An 18,680-nucleotide genomic window follows, 5' to 3' on the forward strand; every position below is an offset into this window, starting at 1 on the left:
AGTGTCCATTGATTACCACTCTCTGTCTTCTGCCACTCAACCATCCCCTTATCCATAGCAGCAATTTGCCTCCAATGCCACACTGCTCCAATTTGTGCAGCAGTCTTCCATGTGCAACAGTATCAAAAGCCTTTCTAAGATCCAAATATATAATATCAAAGTTATTCCCTGCATCCAGTTCTTTTGTGACTACATCATAGTATCCAATCAAATTGGTCAGGCAAGACCTGCCCTTAACAAAACCATGCTGCGTCTGAGCTATAACTGAATTCTTGTCTAGATGATCCTGCAGTGCTTCTTTAACCAGTGCCTCCATTAATTTACCTGGAACAGAAGTTAAACTAACAGGTCTATAATTACTTGTGTCAGCCTTTGATCCTCCTTTGTGAATTGGGGTTACATTTGCACATCTCCAGTCTATGGGTACCTCCCCTGAGTCCAAAAAAGCTCTCATAATTATGGCTAGGGGTTTGCATACTTCCTTTGCTGCCTCCTTTAATATAACTGGATAGATCCCATTCACCCCAGGTGCCTTTTTTATGTTTATCCTCAACAATCTCTCCTCCACTTTCCTTTCAGTTATTACAAAATCATCCAGCTCACTGCCAATGTTTACTTTACCTACATCATTCTCCTTCCTGAATAACTCCTCATGCGTGAATGTAGATGCAAAATACTCGTTTAGATTGTTAGCCACCTGAGCAGGATCCTCAACTGTTGAACCATCAATATCCAGTGGACCAATCTGATTCATCCCTTTCCTTCTCGAGTTCAAGTATGTAAAGAACTCCTTTCTGTTTTTCTTTGCATCCTTTGCCAAGGATTTTTCGTAGTCTGCCTTTGCCTGCCTAATCTCCTTTGTGACTTGGTTACAGACCAACTTATATCTATCATAGGCTTCCATGTCACCCATTAATTTGTATGTATCCCATGCATTTTTCTTCTCTGCCACATGTCTCATTAGTCCATCTGACAACCATTTAGGCCTAAACCTTGAACAATATTTCTTAGTTGGTATGTAAAGCCTGGTAGCCACCAAGATTAGTTCCTTGAATGCTTCCCATTTTGAGTTTGCTGTTGGTAACATCATCAGTTGGTCCCACTGTAGAGAATTTAAATACTGTCTCAGACCATCATAGTCGCCTTTACGAAAACAAAAACCCTTCCCTTTACCTCTGATGGTAGTTACCTCCTTGAGTAAATCCCACTTCAACACACTGTGATCACTGCCACCTAGTGGTTCATTTATCTGCAGGTTCTACCTAATTGATTTCAGAAGAATTGAAGCATTTGATGAATACTCTGAGTACGATACTAACATCAATTGAATGTGAACAAGGATTTTCACAAATGATTCTGATCATAAGCCCAACCAGAGCTTTGTTGATGACAAAAACAATTTAGTCACTACTGTTTCTTAAAATTGTACACCCACCGCTGACATACTTCAATCCATCAAAATATGTCAATTCATGGCTGCTTCGGAAACATCATTCAGCAACAGACACAAACAGTAATAAGAGAAGTTGCCATAGTGTGTTGGATGAGAACCTAATAAAAATTTAGAATATTCTATAAAACTTTATTATGAAATTATTTTTTATTTAGTACTTATTTTTACTTCTTATTTTTTACTTATTACTTATTTTACTTATTTTTTACACATTTTCTTATTTATTATATACTTTTATTTTTTATATATATTTATGCTTAATAAATGTGTTAATATACTTAATTTGTTGTTCTTATTCCAAAAACATTACTACTGAAGTAACAACATTAGGAAATAATTTTTTTAGTTTACTTTCATATCCTTTTAATTTCAATTTTTCCTGATAACAAAGATTGAGTACCAGCACCTATTTTTTTACGAAAAATGCACTGATTACTGCACTTCCTTTAAAAAATAACATGTAAACAAAAGTGCAATAATGAAGGACCGTACCAAGTTGTGTAAGTTACCATGGTCATTAAATTAGTCTATATTTAGTTGTATAGCCTTACTTTGAATGCTAAAAATTATTGTTATTTTTCATTTTAAATAGCTACATTAAATATCGGGTATTCTGTGGAAGGAAGGTTGCAATTTTGAGGCAGTACCAAAAAGCTGAATAGCAAAAATAAGATTAAAAAAAACCATCTTAGATTTAAAAATAAATAATGTTATTCATTAAATAAGTCAAATTTCACAACAAATTGCAGAAAAAGTTTGAGTGAGAGAAAGATTTTCTTATCAAAGCTTGAATTTCTACTTGTTTCTGCTGAACTTCGAGGTACATCAAAATATCATTTTATTTCCCCCCCCCCACACACACAAAAAAAACTGGAAAAAGTGTTGAAATATTTTCTCACATATATAATGTTCTTGATCGAAAGGATGCTTTTACTTAAGTTATTACATATAATTTTTAGACTATAACTAACAGATGCAACCTTTCTTATCCTTATTATCAGGAAATGTTAACAGTTACTTATATTTACTACAGTATCTGTTATCTCAAAATTAGCAGTTATCATTTTATTAATTTTCTATACTAAGTTCCTTAAGTTTTTCCACAAATTAATCGTTTTTTACTATTTCAGGCTGTCTTTTCTGTGACACCTTTAAATCAAGAGGAATGGATAACTGTAATGAAGTTTTCACTGCCAGTTCTACTTTTAGATGAAACAATGAAGTTTGTCTCCCGCAAATTCATCGATGGTAGAAATCTTTTTGAAAATTTTCATTGGGTTGTGATCTCTTGGTTTGCATATGCAGTGGCTATTACGTATTCTCCCATCTGAGCATCAACAACCAGTTTTATATTTTTACACAGCATTGTTTTTCTAGCCTGAGTCAGTATTGAATGGTCATCCCTATAGACTTGGACATCAATTGGGTTACTTGTGATTGGACTGTTTTTGTGCTTGTTAAAATGCTTGCTTAATCTCTGTTCCCCCTGTAATGTTCTTCTGTTTTCCTTTTTTTTTTTTTTTTTTTTTTTTATTATTATTATTATAATCCTGCAAGTGATTTTGTTAATATGAAATATCTTCACCTTTTTTTATTATTATATTATTATTCCTTTTGTGTTCTATAAACTAAAATAGTGCCAAGAAAAGCAAGATCACATAAATATATTTTTGGTATTTCTTATAAGTGAATTTAAAAGTTTAATCAAAAGGCACTTAATACCACTTATTATAATTAATCTTTGGGAAGGATAAATGTGCAGTCATTATCAAATACAAAGTAATATTTTAACTGCATAGACAGACAATGGTATATTAAGTAACACTATTTCTTTTTTGTAATTTACATCCTATGGCTATATATTACAGTGCAGGGATGGGCAAACTATATGCTGAATGCAGTCCACTACATTCCTGTTTGATTTTATGTTAATGCTTAATTTTAAAAAAAATTACTGACTTTCCTGTTTTAAAAAAGGGAAAAAAAATCCTCACTTTGTCTTTGTTATAATTCTGACTGCATGGAGAGGTCACTGGCATTTCCAGAACAAATAAATTTAATTTTTCTTTTGTATTTAATGTCAATGAGAGTCTTCAGCCAAGAAGAAATAATCTTATTAATGGCAAAAAAAAAAAAAAAAAAGAAAGAAAGAGAGAGAGAAAGATAGATTACAGTTAATGGTGCTTATGCTATTTTGCAGTTTTCCATATTTCCACAGTGGAATTAATTCTAGACTTTCAAAAACTCATCAAATATTACATATTTACTTTTTACTTTTCATTGTTCTTTTAGCAGTTTCAAATACATTTGCAAATTTTATTCATTCTTAATTTTATAATAATTAACTTAGCATCTTTAGCAGATGTTATATGTTCGTGCAGAAGTAGTATGTTCACTAAGATATTGGCATGTGTAGTCTCTTATGTCTTATTTTCCGAAGGAATGACAGTCCCTCATATGACCCAAAATGTTTGCCCATTCCTGGTTTAGTAAATGCCTGAAAATTGTTTATTGCACTGTCACATAAACAATTTTATTTATTTATTTATTTATTTATTATTTATTTATTTATTTAAACACATAGTTTGTGCAAAACCTAAATTGGACACTAAAATGGTTCTTTTCCACTAAAAAAAATTAAAGTAGCTTTGAATTATTTTTAAATTGCTGTAGATAGAGCTTTAGCTAATATAAATAAGTGACAATATTTTATAATTCTAATCTTAATTCTCTGTAAGATGATCATTATTAAACATAAATAATGATCATATTCAATAATTTTTGGGAAGGATAAGTCAGTAATGAATCCTTCCAAAAATAATAATATTTGGGAAGAATTCACTAATGATCATGTACAGTAGTAATAAATCTGATAATTTTAATGTTTTAGCATTAAGAACCATAGTCACTTCATTGTGCTTTTTGCAAGGGTGGTTCAGTCACAAGATTTCTGAATATAGAATATAGAACAGTCTCCAAATATAGAATTAATATAGAATAGTCTCCAAATATAGAATTGATTTTCATAAAATACAGTGAAAAATTAAAAATGTTCAGTGGAGTATAAAAAAAAAAAGGAATTACAACCTTGTGCACTTTGTTTCATCTAACAGTTGCACTATCTGATTCATAGCAGAACTTAATGCAATTTCAAGAGCATAGATTATTTATCATATATTGTTCCTGTTAATATATATGGTAAATATTTCTCTGAAAAGTATAAAATATTTCTTTTAATATACAGGCACATGTATGGCCAACAACACTATAACTGGTTGACCACTCCTCATTATTTCTGCATGAATAATACAATTTTTTAGTTTTGTTTTTAGCTTCATATTTGATACAAAATAGCAATTTATAAAATTATACTAAAAAAAAAAAAAGAGAAAAATTGATGTGCCAAAGTTCAAATGCTCAAGCATAATCCAGAGTATATATTTTTTGTATATATTGTTAAAATAGGAATATATTTGCTATTTTTATATTCAGAATTAGTTAACTTTGTATGATCACAAAAATAAGTTATGCTTAATTTTTTAATCAGCATTTTTGAATTACAAATGCAGATATACACTTAAATGAATTAATATTTAAGCAAACATATTTTTAAACAACTAATGCAATATACATCTTGTAGGTCATATTAGTAATCCTTTATTATTGACATAATCGAATAAAATGAATAACATGAAATTGAATATCACATTTACCATCTTGTCAAGCAAATAAAATATTTCAACGAAATCTCTTGGAATTTTATAGTTGTAAAGTTGTTTCTAGTAAAAGGAACATTTTGTATAACATCATGTAGACAAAATCTAAATTGCTAGGTGGAAAAGACACTATTACATTAAACAAATTTATCTTGACCAAGAATGTACATTATTACTCTTTCTGACATAAGTTATTCAATGCTACACAGCTAAAACAAAAGCTAATTGGACAAAGAGTAATGGCAGTAGTGGATATAGGACATGAAAACCTACAGCGTTACATAATCTGGATTCCAGAAGTACCTGGCTAGAGGTGAGGAGCTTGTGGGATTTCCATTGTCATCATCGCCTATCTGTCCACATAATGTTACGCCTTAGATGATGTTTGTTATTTGGTTTTTAGGAGCACTAGCAACTAAGGCCATATTGCTCTGGGATATGCGGTGGTCATTCCCTGACCTTTCCGCATCCTCCGTATTTGGTGGTGACGGGTTCAAACCCCGGTCTAATCAAGAAGCGTGTGCTACGCACTGCTGCTCCTTCCCACCTGGCTACGGAGGCGCCGGCCTTAGATGAAGTGAGTACTCTAGGTTCTATGTACAGTGTAGCGTACCTGTACTGCACCCTGTTTTTACTCTTTGTCTATTTAACTTTTTGTATTCGGAACAATTGGAAATATTCTTGGTTGGAATAAATTTAATATAGTTGAGTATTATTTATTTAATTCTTTTAATTTTTTTTTTCTTTTTCATTTTCTTGATTTAAAACAAAATTGCCTTTGTCATTATACAAACTTTAGCTCACTGGCTTCAAATGTTAAACCGTCTTTGATTGCAGTAAATAAGGAAGGTTTTTTTTTTTTTTTTTTGCAACTTAAAGCATTGTTAATAGCCTTGTCTGTCTCTGTCTATTTTTATGTCTTTTATGTCCCTCTCCCACTTCATAAAGATGAATATGCATGTCTAAATACCAAAGAATGAAACCTGTTTCATACAGTTTTTATTACATATTTATTATATTAAGCCAGGTCACAATATAATGCTCACATAGGGGAGGGGGGATAAACAAATAGATGTTGAATTTGCTTATCAAGCTGCTCAGCCTATGTGAGGATTTGAGAGCTGCCTTAAAAATAATGTCCTTTTTTTGCATTTACAAGCTAATTGTTTATATGGTTGAGTGTTTTCTGCTATATGTAGTACGATATTGTAAGTTCTTTGATGCATATAGTTCCTGTGGTTTATTATTAGTCATTCTCCGTTTGCATGGGCTGTGATTACTGGTATTATTTCAAAGCAACATACAATTAACTTTATAAAAATATACTGCTTGATCTTTGTGAACTATCTAGACTGATTCAAAACAGAAACTTCATAACAATGGGAACAAATATTAATGCACTAATTTTTTCTTTATTAAAGAATTTGGTTATAAAATCACATGTCTTTAACATAACTAACATTCTTGATCATGTTTTATGTTGTCTGAGTTTCTTTCCTACACCTTCTAACATTTTTGTTTTACTCATGCATGAAACTTTCTTCCTGCAGCTGCCTAACTTACTCAACGATGCATTTTGTTCATAACATTGCACAAGGTATTTGTTTATTTATATTTTATTTGCTCTATTTCTAATAATTAAAGAAGCGTATATGGCTGAAATGTACTTTTGCAATTATTATATAGCTTAAATTTTATGTGCAATATTAAAATTAATTTATTAAAGCTTAAATAAAAGTTTAATCTTGATTAGTAATGCTTTTTTTTTTTTTTTTTTTTCGCAATAATGCATCATTTATTTGTTATAAAAGTAGCTCAGTAGAATTTAAAACAAAGTTTCAGAAAAAACTTTTGCATGCTCATTCAGCTGTAGAATTTATTCTTAATTCTACAGCTTTATTCTTAAATTTAGATTCATCACTTTTTTTTTGCTCACAGCATAAAATTTTGTTTTAAAAAATACAGGAAACCAGGATAAACTTAATAGAGTGCTATTCCATATGAACAGGATGCTAGTGTCTTTATATGACTAGCATCCAACTTGAAATTAGTCTTTCATTTGGAAGGCTAATTTTAAGTTCCAATTTCATTTTGCATAGAAAGTTTCAACTTTTTTTTTTTTTTTTTCACAAGCCAAAAAAATCCTGCAAGTTAATGCTCATGAATGTGTATGGCAGTTAGTAAGATGGTGAACTATAGTAGTCTGTCCATAATGTAAAAAAAAAAAAAAAAAAAAAAAAAACAGTTTTTTTAACCAAACTGACTATTTAAATTGTACAATGGGTCCCATGCAATATACAAATACAAAACTAATGATTTGCACATTAGTATTCAATATTAAAATTCAATGACATATAAAGTTACATAGCCATATTTTATTGCTAGATACATAATACAAACAAGTGTGAAATAGTTCAGATTACTACACAGTATGCATAAACTATGACTGCATTGTTGTATGTTATGTCCTATTGACTTATAGTTTCTTGTAATGAGTTTATCCTGTTTTCTTTAGACAAACACTTTATTATTTTCACTAGTAAGAATTATCTTATTGAGAGTTAAAAAAAAAAATTATATTTTCTTTATATTCTGAAACTTTGTTTTCCTATTAGCTGAAATAAAATATTTTTGTGTGCTCCTTTATATTAATGCTTTTTTATCTTTATTTTGCAGCAGTAGGCATTTAATTTTTCACAGAAATAAAAGTGCCCAGATACCCTATAATTGAAATAGTTCCTTTATTTCATGTAAAATAAAACCTTTCCTCATTTTTGATGTGACACTTTAATTTAAAACGTAAGAAAGTTAAGAAAGCCAATCACCTATTATAAATTGAAGCTGCTGCTTTTGAAAATGGGTGATTATTCTGTATGTAAGTCCACAGTAATAGTTATTGCATACAGTATAACATTATACAAGGACGGTTTGAAAAGTGTGTAGATTATAATTATAATCTTTAAACACTCTTAAAAAATACAGATTTTAAAAAATATATATATTTATGTCACTCATCATGCAAAAACCTTACTCAGCTTCAAGTAATTGAGCAATTTGCTATATGCACTGCTTTTAATAATAAATAAATAAATTTTCTGTTTATACTCCGGGACGACCAAACAGTCAGAGGAGTTAACAAGATAGACAGAATACAAGAAACAGCACCGTATTCAGCAGTCACGGGCTTGAACCCCGGTCACTCAAGGCACGTGTACTTATGCACCCGCGCGCCTGACCACTAGGCTACGGCGGCCTTTTAGATATGCCAACAGACTTGATATCATGTTGAACAGTCATGCAACAATTTTTTTTTTTTATCAATTTTTCAACAATTTCCACTCCTTCCGTTTGACAGAAGATAAAGATTTGACAGAAGATAAAGAGTATCCTGAATGACATTTATCTTATACATGGCTTTCTTTCATGAGTGCAACATTGGAATATGCTGGAGCAGAGTTTGCTTGTGTTGCTAGTATATTAGCATGGACTGCCATTGCAAACAGGCCCTTCAAATGCAGACACAGGTAGTCCTCTGTTTATGATGTTTTGATTTATATCATTTTGCTACAGTGACATAACTATTTTATAGAAGTTTCTTATATTGATCACATATTCCACTATAAAACAGCAAATTATGAAAATTGAAGGAAATGCCAGAATTGTTTTTATCTGCACAGTGAAATAGAGTATATTGACTTCTTGTGCTGCTATGCATGTGGATAAATATACATCAATTATTTTTCAGTTTGTTATATTGTGATAGTAACAATACACAAATTGTATCAAAATTCTTCCATATCCTATAAGTATGAGTAGCAAATGGCCAGAAAATATAGTGCACTAGTGAGAAAAAAATCACAGAAGGCATTCTCTTTAGTGGGGAAATTAGAAGTATTAAAAAAGCTGGATGTGGAGGAACTTGTGACAGATTTAAGTTGAGCACTAAACCAACCAAGAACCATTGTGGTATGCTGACAAAATTAAAGACTGTGGCACAGACTGGAAGAACCAAGTGCAACCAGAATTATGAAAGGAAAGGACTGAGTTTTGGACAGTTTTGAGAAACTGATCATAAAAGTGTAGATTAAAAATAATAACTTAAATAAAAGCCTGAATGATGAAGACCTAATTCTAGAATTGGATAACCTCATAATCCTCCAATTTTTGTTGAGGATTACTATGCAAATTAAAATTTAAACAGTGGCTTGTATTATCTTGGATAACACATCTAGATGTCCAGTTAACTTTTATTACCAGTTAATAATGCATCACTTGTTCTTTTGCCACTAAAAACAGTTTCACAATTATGACCAGTGTGATTGCCCCATCATAAGTCAGCTGAACGTTGGCACAGACAGTGGCATAGCTAGAGTAGAATAGCTTGTTGAAAATTCTTACTGATGGATCCCATCCAGACAAATATAGAGAGTCTAGGATGCTTTAGGCTTGTGGCATATTGCCACCCATTCTTACCTATTGTTACATCACTGGGCTCAAATGAACAGTTTGTACCCAGTATTGTTACTTCAGTGATGTATAGTTATTCTCAATTATTGAAAGTAACAGTACATCAGATTGTGGTGAAAACACACCACTGGTTTTCATCAGTTATTTAAATGGCAAAAAAAAAGTTAATTTAAGTCTGGCTGACACTGAGGACACATCCCTGTCATAAATAAATGGTTTCTTGATAACAGTTTGAAGTTTGGATTTTTTTCATTTTGGTATTTTCAACAGATGTGGCTTTCAGAAATCACGGGGGGGGGGGGAACTATTGTTATTAAAATGATTCCATCACACAAGGATACATCTATTGAATTATAATTCCCACATATAAAATTTCAGGATTGTCTGAACAATATGCCTAGCTAATTTTACAAACATTTTGACCAGCCTTTTGTCCATCACATGAAATCCAGAATTAGGTCTTGAACAATAAGCATAAATAACAAAGTGCACTTGTAGCACAGTGTAAAACCCATGAATCTGTAACTATACGAAATCCAACCAAAACTGTTCCTGACCTGTGTAGGAGTGTATAATTGAAATATATGATTGCAGTTGTTCACTTTGAACAATGTCTGTAACTGCAAAAATCCTTAATGTGATCTCTGTGAAAAGCAGGATGATTTCTTTATAACCACTGCCTTCCTGGTTATTAACATAAGTGATATTTGAGCATGCATTTATTTTGAGAGAAGACAGATCGAGGATTTAAAATGCAAAGACTGCTGTGGTTTAAGAGGCTCACGTGAGTGAACAAAAGTGCATATTTTTGCGCTTGCTTTCTGTCATATGATTTCTTCTGCAGGAGTTGTTGTTATTATTATGGTTGCTTTTATATTATTTCTCCTTATTGGGGGATTCCATTCTGTGATGGGTACTGCTACCAAGTACACAGGGTGGTTGTAATGTCTGGTGTTACTGTTGGTCAAGGAACTCTCTGACTATCCTACAGGTGTTCAGGATTGCGACTTTCTGGAGTTCCTTGTAGGTGTTCTCTGGGAGACCTATTGCTGCTAGGCTGCTATGTAGGGTCTTTGGCACCATACCGGTGGTTGACACGATGATCAGGATGATTATTATTATGAGCTATATGGATTTTCTGAATTATCCTGTGAGAGAGAGAGAGAGAGAACAAGAGTCAGAAGTAGAATGGAATCACCAAGAAAGAGAAGAATGATACCACTATGGTTTAAAAACATTGGGGAGAAAAAAAGGAATATATTTATGGCTTCTTGATTTTAAAAAAAATTATGGAGAGAGGGAGACTAAAATCTTTCAACTATACTAATCTCATCAGCAATCATTTTGTAAAATCACATGATGTACAAAGTATTGCCACTCTTAGGGTCATTTTGACCATGTTGGATTGAGATTTCTAAAATTCTTAATAGAAAAATTGTGGCAAAAAATTATTGAAAGCATTTCAGGTTGTTGTTCAGTGAACAGATTGGTTCAAGCAGTTGGGGTTATACAAAGTAGCAAAAATATGGGGCTCCAAATGCGACCCCACACAGCCAAAGAGTTAATAATATGCTATGAGCCATACCATTTTTTATCTTGAATGCATTTTTACCTTATAGAGTTGTATAGTTTTCCCTTTGTTGCATGCTTTACTTTTCCCTTAGCTTATCAATTTTTTTTTTTTTTAATTCTGGGCACTAAAGCTTTTATAGTAGTTGCAAAGCTCTTACCTGTAGTTTTGTTTGGCTTTCAATTTCAGTTGGTGTCAAAATAAAGAAATAAAGTGGGGTCCCATATGTGTACTCACTAGCTTCGGCTCACTAATGCTGCAGGTGTCCTGTTGATTACCTGTCTGTCATGTTATAACTGTATGTACCAGTGTTTTTCACAGCCCTAGCTTCATCTACCATATCATATCAGGCAGGTCATTGTGACTTAAATGTGGGATAGTAATTGTGTTATCAACTTGTGGTACTTCCCAATTCTACAGGAGTTTTGCCTTGGAAGATTCCTTGGACTCTGACGATGCTATACTCTCATTTTTCACTCTGGGGCCTTGTCTTCCAGGACTATTGCTGGAATGTGATACCAGACATAGCAGTTCAAGATCAGTGTCGTCTGCTTCCAAGGACAGTTTTGTGTGATTATTGGCCTTTTTTTTTTTTTTTTTTTCTTGAGTATATTCTGGTCAAAAAATAATAAATAAACAACAATCTAAAAGGGAGAGACGTGAGGAATTACCTCTCTCTTCCCTACTTTAATTGTTTATCCTGTTGCTGTGTATTTGGAATTCTGATTTTTGCCTTATGTGTTTTCTAATTATTGTATAGTGATGTACTTAAATGTTGTACAAAACTGGTTGAGTCCTGGTGAGCACATTAATTTATATGTAAATCTGTCATAATGAAAACTGTGAATTGTTTTAGTTTTCTTATTTGTAACACTCATCACATTTCTACAAAAAAAAACTACAATCATTGTCATTAACTTATTTCCAAGACTTGATAGGAAGAACTTGGATGGAAAATTACAATGAATGTAGCCCATAGAAAAAATGGATTTTATCAAGTTTTTTAATATAGATTTAAAGATAAATATAGGATATAAAAAGTATAGTCATATGATACAAGCTCACGTTTTTAAGACAAACTCTTAAGAATCATACAAAAAAATAATTCTTGGGGTTATACTGTTATATGTAATGTACAGAATATATATACTTTGTGATAATTTTACAACTTGTACAGTATGTTAGTTCTTTCTCAAACAACGAAAATGCTGTTATAATTTAGGTTTTGAAATATCTAATATATGATAAAAGAAATATTTTGGTGATGAACTCCATTTCTGTAATCATAAAAATAAAGTGATAGCTAAAAAAGATAAAATCCACTTTGATGTGTGGCCTTTGTTAATGTACTGAAGACAAGTAATCCACAGCTGGCCAAGATAAGAACTGAACAGTGGTGTCAACAGCCTCTTGATGGTGTCAAGACCGTGACTCACTTCATTATGGACTGTTCACTGACAATGAGTGCCTCGGAGTACACTCCATCCCTTCATATATATATGCATACCACTTTGTGTCCCATTTGTGGTTGTGTGGAGCCCATGATCAAATTTTGTACATTAAAGCCCCTGTACAGTAGAGGATAAAGTAAAAATATCTTCCACCTGATAGTGTTTTTTTTTCCTGCCTGAAATTTCTTTCATATGTAACACAAACATAGACACTTGAAAAGAAAGTTACTGCAGGGGTTCTATTTTGAAGAATTGCAACATTACAGTAAATATCATTTATTTCCAAACAATAGAAAGAGATAAAATAAGACAGCAGAGGTGTATTACTCAAATCCAAGTGTTAAAAAAAACTCAGTTTGTACAGTTCCTAAAATCTATGCTTCAATCTTGGTCTGTAAAGGAACTGTACGGACTAAGGTTGAAGGATAGATTTTACTGCAGAATTTCCCTGAATTTTTTTTTTTTTTTTCACTCAGCAAATGTATAAACTGGTCTCAAAATACATTCAGTTTGTGAATTAATAAATGTGATTGATGCTATGTCCTGGGTTTCCATGACATTAATCCAGTGAGCAGGACTTGACAGGTTTCTCTCTAAAATAATTGTTTTGCATTAATCCTTGGATCAATGTAATGATCAAACCTTTTTGTGATCAATGAGTGCCTTCCTAAATTTAGTGAAATTTTTATTTGAACAGTTCTAGACGTGAACAGTTATTGTTTACTGTGAATTATCTGTGCAAAAAAACCTATCAGATCCTACACAGCTGTTTACTATTTTTGCCTTCCAGTTCAACACGCTAGTTGCATGTTGCTGAAACTGTAAGACTGGCTTAGTTCAGAAATTAAGGTACTCTTTGTTTTACATTTAATTCTTGAACAGAATGTGTTTTTTGTCTCAGTTATTATTATTTCTGATATGAAGTGGTTTCTCATTTCAGTTATTATTATTTATCTGTTTATTTTTTTATTTATTTGCAAAACGTATTAATGTATACACATGTATAAACCTGAATGTTTGCACTCCTAAGGCTTTCTGAATTGGACAGTCAGCTTTATGTTTATAATTTGGCTGTAGTGTAGCAACAGGAGTAACTTTTTTTTTTTTTTTTTAATTTTCAGCAGAACTGTAAAAGTTTTGTTTTATTGAAAATAACATGTAAAAAAAAAATGCATTTTTAAATTTTCAAATTTTTCTTTGAAAAAATTTTAAAAATCACATTTACTAAGAATTGCAATGCATTTAAGATAGGCATTAGTACACTTCATAGAGAATTATAAAAAAAAAAAAAAAAAAACTTTTTCAGAAATAAACAGATTTGGGCACCTGTCAAGTACTGTGCTCTGTTACATTTGAATGGAATACATGTTCATGTAACATTTAGATCTCAGGTTCTAAACGTTACATGTTCATGTAACATTTAGAACCTGAGATCACTCTGGTACCTTAACAAAGAGTTATGGTACTCTTTAAAGTACCATAACTCTTTGGTACTTTAAGAGTTATGTTACTCTTTACTATTAAAAGCTATCAAAGTGACATTGTTAAAACCATGTGTATTACAAATTGGCATGATTACTGCCCAGTTAATTCAGAATAACTTAATCTGATGTGTCAAACCTGGCTGGGTTACATGCAGTGAGAGTAGTAAATCAGTAGGGGTGAAAATACTGCAATACGTTTCATTTGAAATGATTTTCAGTACACAGAATATTGCAGTTGCACCAAATAAACCAAAGTTCTGTTAAGAATTTGGGAAGGCCTTTCTGCAATCGTTTGCTGCCTCCTGTGCTGTCTGTAGCATCATGTATTTAATTTTGTTTATTTCTATTGCATTGGTAGTTCCAGTCAAAAAGACAAACTGTCTATGCTATTATGGAGATACCATTCTTGGTATAAGTTCCAGTAGATATAGTAGTGTATCATAATGTAATGTCATTTCTTATGATTGGCCACTTGCCCCAGAAACTGCTGACACGTTGATGTGGACCAAATGCTTTAATCTCACCAGTTCTGTCAGTCATATTCTTCGCTATTAATCCCCCTTGTTTTTGCCAAATGACAAGATCAGTGATAGGAAGGGAAACTGAAACATAGCGAAGAAAGAAAAAAGGATAACCTTAACTAGCTTGCCCACAGATCATATATTGTATCAGTAAGGGTGCTAACGTTTTGGCGTAAATAAATTTTATACACCAATGTTCATGGTCATTATAAATACAAAGGATGATCAGTAAATATCATGAACTACATCTTTTTATAGGTGAATAATCAAAGACGCTATTTGCAATGTTCTGTCATTGAATATCTGTCCCAGCAAGTGTTGTGCCATTTCAGTCCATAGAAAGCTGATTCAAATTTATGGGCATGACACAGTTCACATGAGTAATATCCATAAATGATTTTTTTTTCAAACAGGGTGATTTTGATATTGATAAACCTGGACCAGGAAGGCCAACATTGGTGTGTATCACTGAAAATGAAAGGCTTATTTTGCAGAATGCTCAGGTCTGATAGTCCAAGGGTATTTGTTGTCTAAATACCTTTGTAATATCAGAGGAAAGTTATAGACACACTAGGCTACAAGAAAATTTGTTCTTGGTGGGTTCCAAAGCTTCTCATATGTGAAATGAGAAACATCAAGGATGGAGTGGGGTTCTGTGCCAATCTGCTTGAGACTTCAAACAGGTGAATTCTTTTTAAAAGGGGTTATAACTTGTGATCAAACATAGATATATCATCATGATCCTAAAACAAATAGCAGTCCACAGAATGCACCCAAAGTGCCTGCAAAAAAAAAAAAAAAAAAAAAAAAAATCCAGATACTATCTTTTTTTAACTTTCTCAGCAAACAAAGATATGCATTGCTTCAGTAAAGAGCCATAAAAACTAAGGGATACTTTTTATTATAACTTTTATTAAGGTAACTGGTAACTTATCTAACTCTAAATTACTTTGCATCAGGATAAAACAAGACCACACACACACAGCATACACTTGGCAAAAAGCCTGAGCATGTTTGAGACCTACTAGAAAAGGGCATTTGATACTATGACCATCCACCTGACAATATTCCGGCATTACTGAACACATAATGCAATGCATCATGCATTGCAAATGTGTTATGCAATGCATGGGTAGCACTATCACAGGATATCCTGTAGCACCTTGTGGAGTCTATGCCAAGTATGTATGGGCAGTATTACTTGTGAATGTGCCCCCACAGGATATTCAACAGGTGTTGCTAATGCAAAGGTAACTGTGTGTTATCTTTGCATTAGCGCACGCGCGCACACACACACATACAGAGTGTACATAAAATATGGACTCACTTCAGAGCTGGACTTAGGACCTAAAAAAAAAAACGTTCACATAAACATAGGTCTGATTTTGCCTTGCCTGAATATAACCTGCAAATGCCTCATCGTAGACCTCCCTACCCACTCAAAAGTTCCAGGTGTCTGTAAAATTTGCTGTTCTGGTGCTGATGGATCTACCACCATCTGAAACCTATTTTCTAAATGAACCAGTTTCTGCAAGGAATTGATGAATTCTCTGAAAGGCCTTCTTAATTGGCACATTACGATTAGGGAAGTTTTCTACCTACAGACATCTTGCTGTGGCGCATTCATCTAGCAAGTCCACATATGAAATGAATGTCTGCCATCTCTCGATTTGAATAAGCTTACATTATCGCAGCAAATGCACAGTATTAAAATGTTAATAACAAGCTCTAAATTGTAGCGCCCTTGTCAGGAAACCTAACTGAAATCACTACGGGATTTTGTTTACATAACTATCAGCAAAGCCCTCTATGACATATTGAGCGCTTTTTGTAAAGTGAATGGAGCCAACTATGCTTACTCAGTTTGTGGTAAAAATTGCTGGAACACAAAAATGGCTGTAACTCAGAAACAAGGCAAAATCAGACATACGGTTACATGAACTTTTTTTGTTTTTAGGTCCTAAATCCATCCCTGAAGTGTGTCCCACATGTTATGATAGACCCCATAAGTATATATACATGTATATAGGCACATATTTCGATACATGCATTATTGGTGTGTGTGTCTGTCTGTCTGTCTGCATATTTTTATTCATGTATGGGCCTTTAAAAGTGTGCGTTTTTCAAGGTTGTTTCAAATAATGCATCTATTAATGTACAAATTTTATTTCCATATCTTATTCCTTTCTGACTAGTATTACACACAGTGTTAATAGAAGACCATTGTCATCTATTGTTATTAGATTTTGCTTTACAAAAGCTGAAATTCCCTATAATTTAGATCCAGAAGTTGATGAAACTGAATTAGGTGATACATAGAAGTAAAAGATAGTGTTATATCATAAAAGAAGTAATAAGTTTTTTTATAACTTTTTACTATTTTTAGAAGTTATTTTTACAATTTTTTTATAAATTCTTTTAATTTTTTTATAAGAACATTTTTTATAATGTTATTTTCTTAACTTCTGATTTGATATTTGAATTTCACGTTAATTTCACTCTGATACTGGAAATCAAAGTCAAAATAAAAACACATTAATATTTAAAAGCATAATTGCAAATAAATATTTATTTGCAGTTATGTACAAAGATTTCGTTTTTGTGAATTTTCAAAATTTCATGAAAAAACTCACTCCACAGAGCCCATTGCTAACAGACAAATCATTTCTCAGGACCAGACATATTCAGGAAATTCTCACCAGAAAAGGTTATTGTTTATTTTTATTATGTTTCAAAACTTAGAGCTTCAATTTAAATTTAAAAAAAATAGCTCATGTGCATTATTGTCATCTTGGTATTTCTCATTGAAAAATACTATAATCATGCCAAAAAATATATCATATTCACAATACTAGCTATTTTTAAAAAAAACATTTGGTCTGCAGTAGTGTTTTCTCATCCTTACTTTTTTAAATTTGCAATGCAAGTGGATATGTGAGGTGGCTGGCAATAAAGTTCTAGACTGGTGCTGTTGCAGTCATGTTTGATGAGTGTGAAAATAAATGGAAGTGGTATGTTTCAAACTTCCTCCAACAGATGGGGAGTACAGAGATTGTCCTGTAGGCTGACAGGTTGTAAGTTTTGTTAGATTAACTTTCTGTGTCATTATTTTGGAATGAAGCAACAAACAAATATCAAATTTGCTTTTAACTGGGAAAATCTGCAACAGAAACATATGAAATGTTAAAAACTGTTTATGGTGATGAAATGTTAAGTCATAAGTCATACCAGTGTGTTTGAATGGCATAAGCAATTGAAAGAGAGAGATGTGATGATCCAAGAATCCTAGACATTCATCAACCTCTCAAAATGAGGACAAAGTTGCAAAAGTTTGGGAAAGATTGTCACTTGACCCTCAGAATGAAGGCTGATGAGCTAGATATCAATAAGGAGAAATTTTGTCAAATTCTGCATGAAGATTTTGGGAAAAAGGTCTGTGCAAAATTTGCTGTGCACAGTCTCAGATGAGTGGAAGTAACAGAGAGTGTCATCGTGCAGAGACTTGTCAAGACAATCCTAATTTTCTTGATGTATTGTCACTGGAGATGAGTATTGAATGTCTTGGCATGACCCAAAGATGAAGTGTCAGAGCATGCAGTAAGTCATCACCAAGGCCCAAAAAGTTCCATTTGCAGAAGTCCTGAATCAAGATGATGCTGATTGTTTTTCAACAAACAGGCACAATTCACAAAGAATTTGTACCTGAAGGGGATAGAATTAATGCTACATTCTACATACAGGTGCTTCAAAGACTATTGAAGCACATTTCCCTGGTGAGGCCACAACTTCAAGAGAAAGGCAGCTGGTTCTTGTTACACTACAGTTCCCCCCCCACCTGCATGTTCCACATTTCTGACGAAACATGGCATTGTACAGCTCAACTATCCACCCTAATCTCCCAATCTATCAGCAGCAGCAGACTTCTCCCTCTTTCCCAAAGTGAAAACTGCCTTCAAAGGAAAGAGATTTCTGGATGTTGAGGACATTAAAAAAAAAAAAACTTAACCACCTAACTGAA

At 32.6% G+C, this 18,680-nt stretch overlaps 1 protein-coding gene across 2 annotated transcripts in view; it reads left to right on the top strand.

Annotated features, from left to right (window-relative positions):
- LOC150076557 (calcium-transporting ATPase sarcoplasmic/endoplasmic reticulum type-like) overlaps positions 1 to 12,812 on the top strand; it is a 346,227-nt gene extending 333,415 nt beyond the window's left edge. The window contains exons 24-25 of one of the 2 annotated variants that reach the window (XM_090387974.1): positions 2,584 to 2,701; positions 11,396 to 12,812. In XM_090387974.1, the coding sequence (XP_090244100.1) occupies positions 2,584 to 2,701; positions 11,396 to 11,418 (141 nt within the window). In that variant the 3' untranslated portion in view covers positions 11,419 to 12,812. Of the gene's footprint in view, positions 1 to 2,583; positions 2,800 to 11,395 lie in introns of those variants that run through there. The other variant, XM_090387973.1, reaches the window with a different exon arrangement.
- The last annotated feature ends 5,868 nt before the right edge of the window (positions 12,813 to 18,680 follow it).

Source organism: Mastigoproctus giganteus, chromosome 13 (genome assembly GCF_048544385.1).
Source record: "Mastigoproctus giganteus isolate SK-2022 chromosome 13, ASM4854438v1, whole genome shotgun sequence".
Taxonomy (NCBI): Eukaryota; Metazoa; Arthropoda; class Arachnida; order Uropygi; family Thelyphonidae; genus Mastigoproctus; species Mastigoproctus giganteus.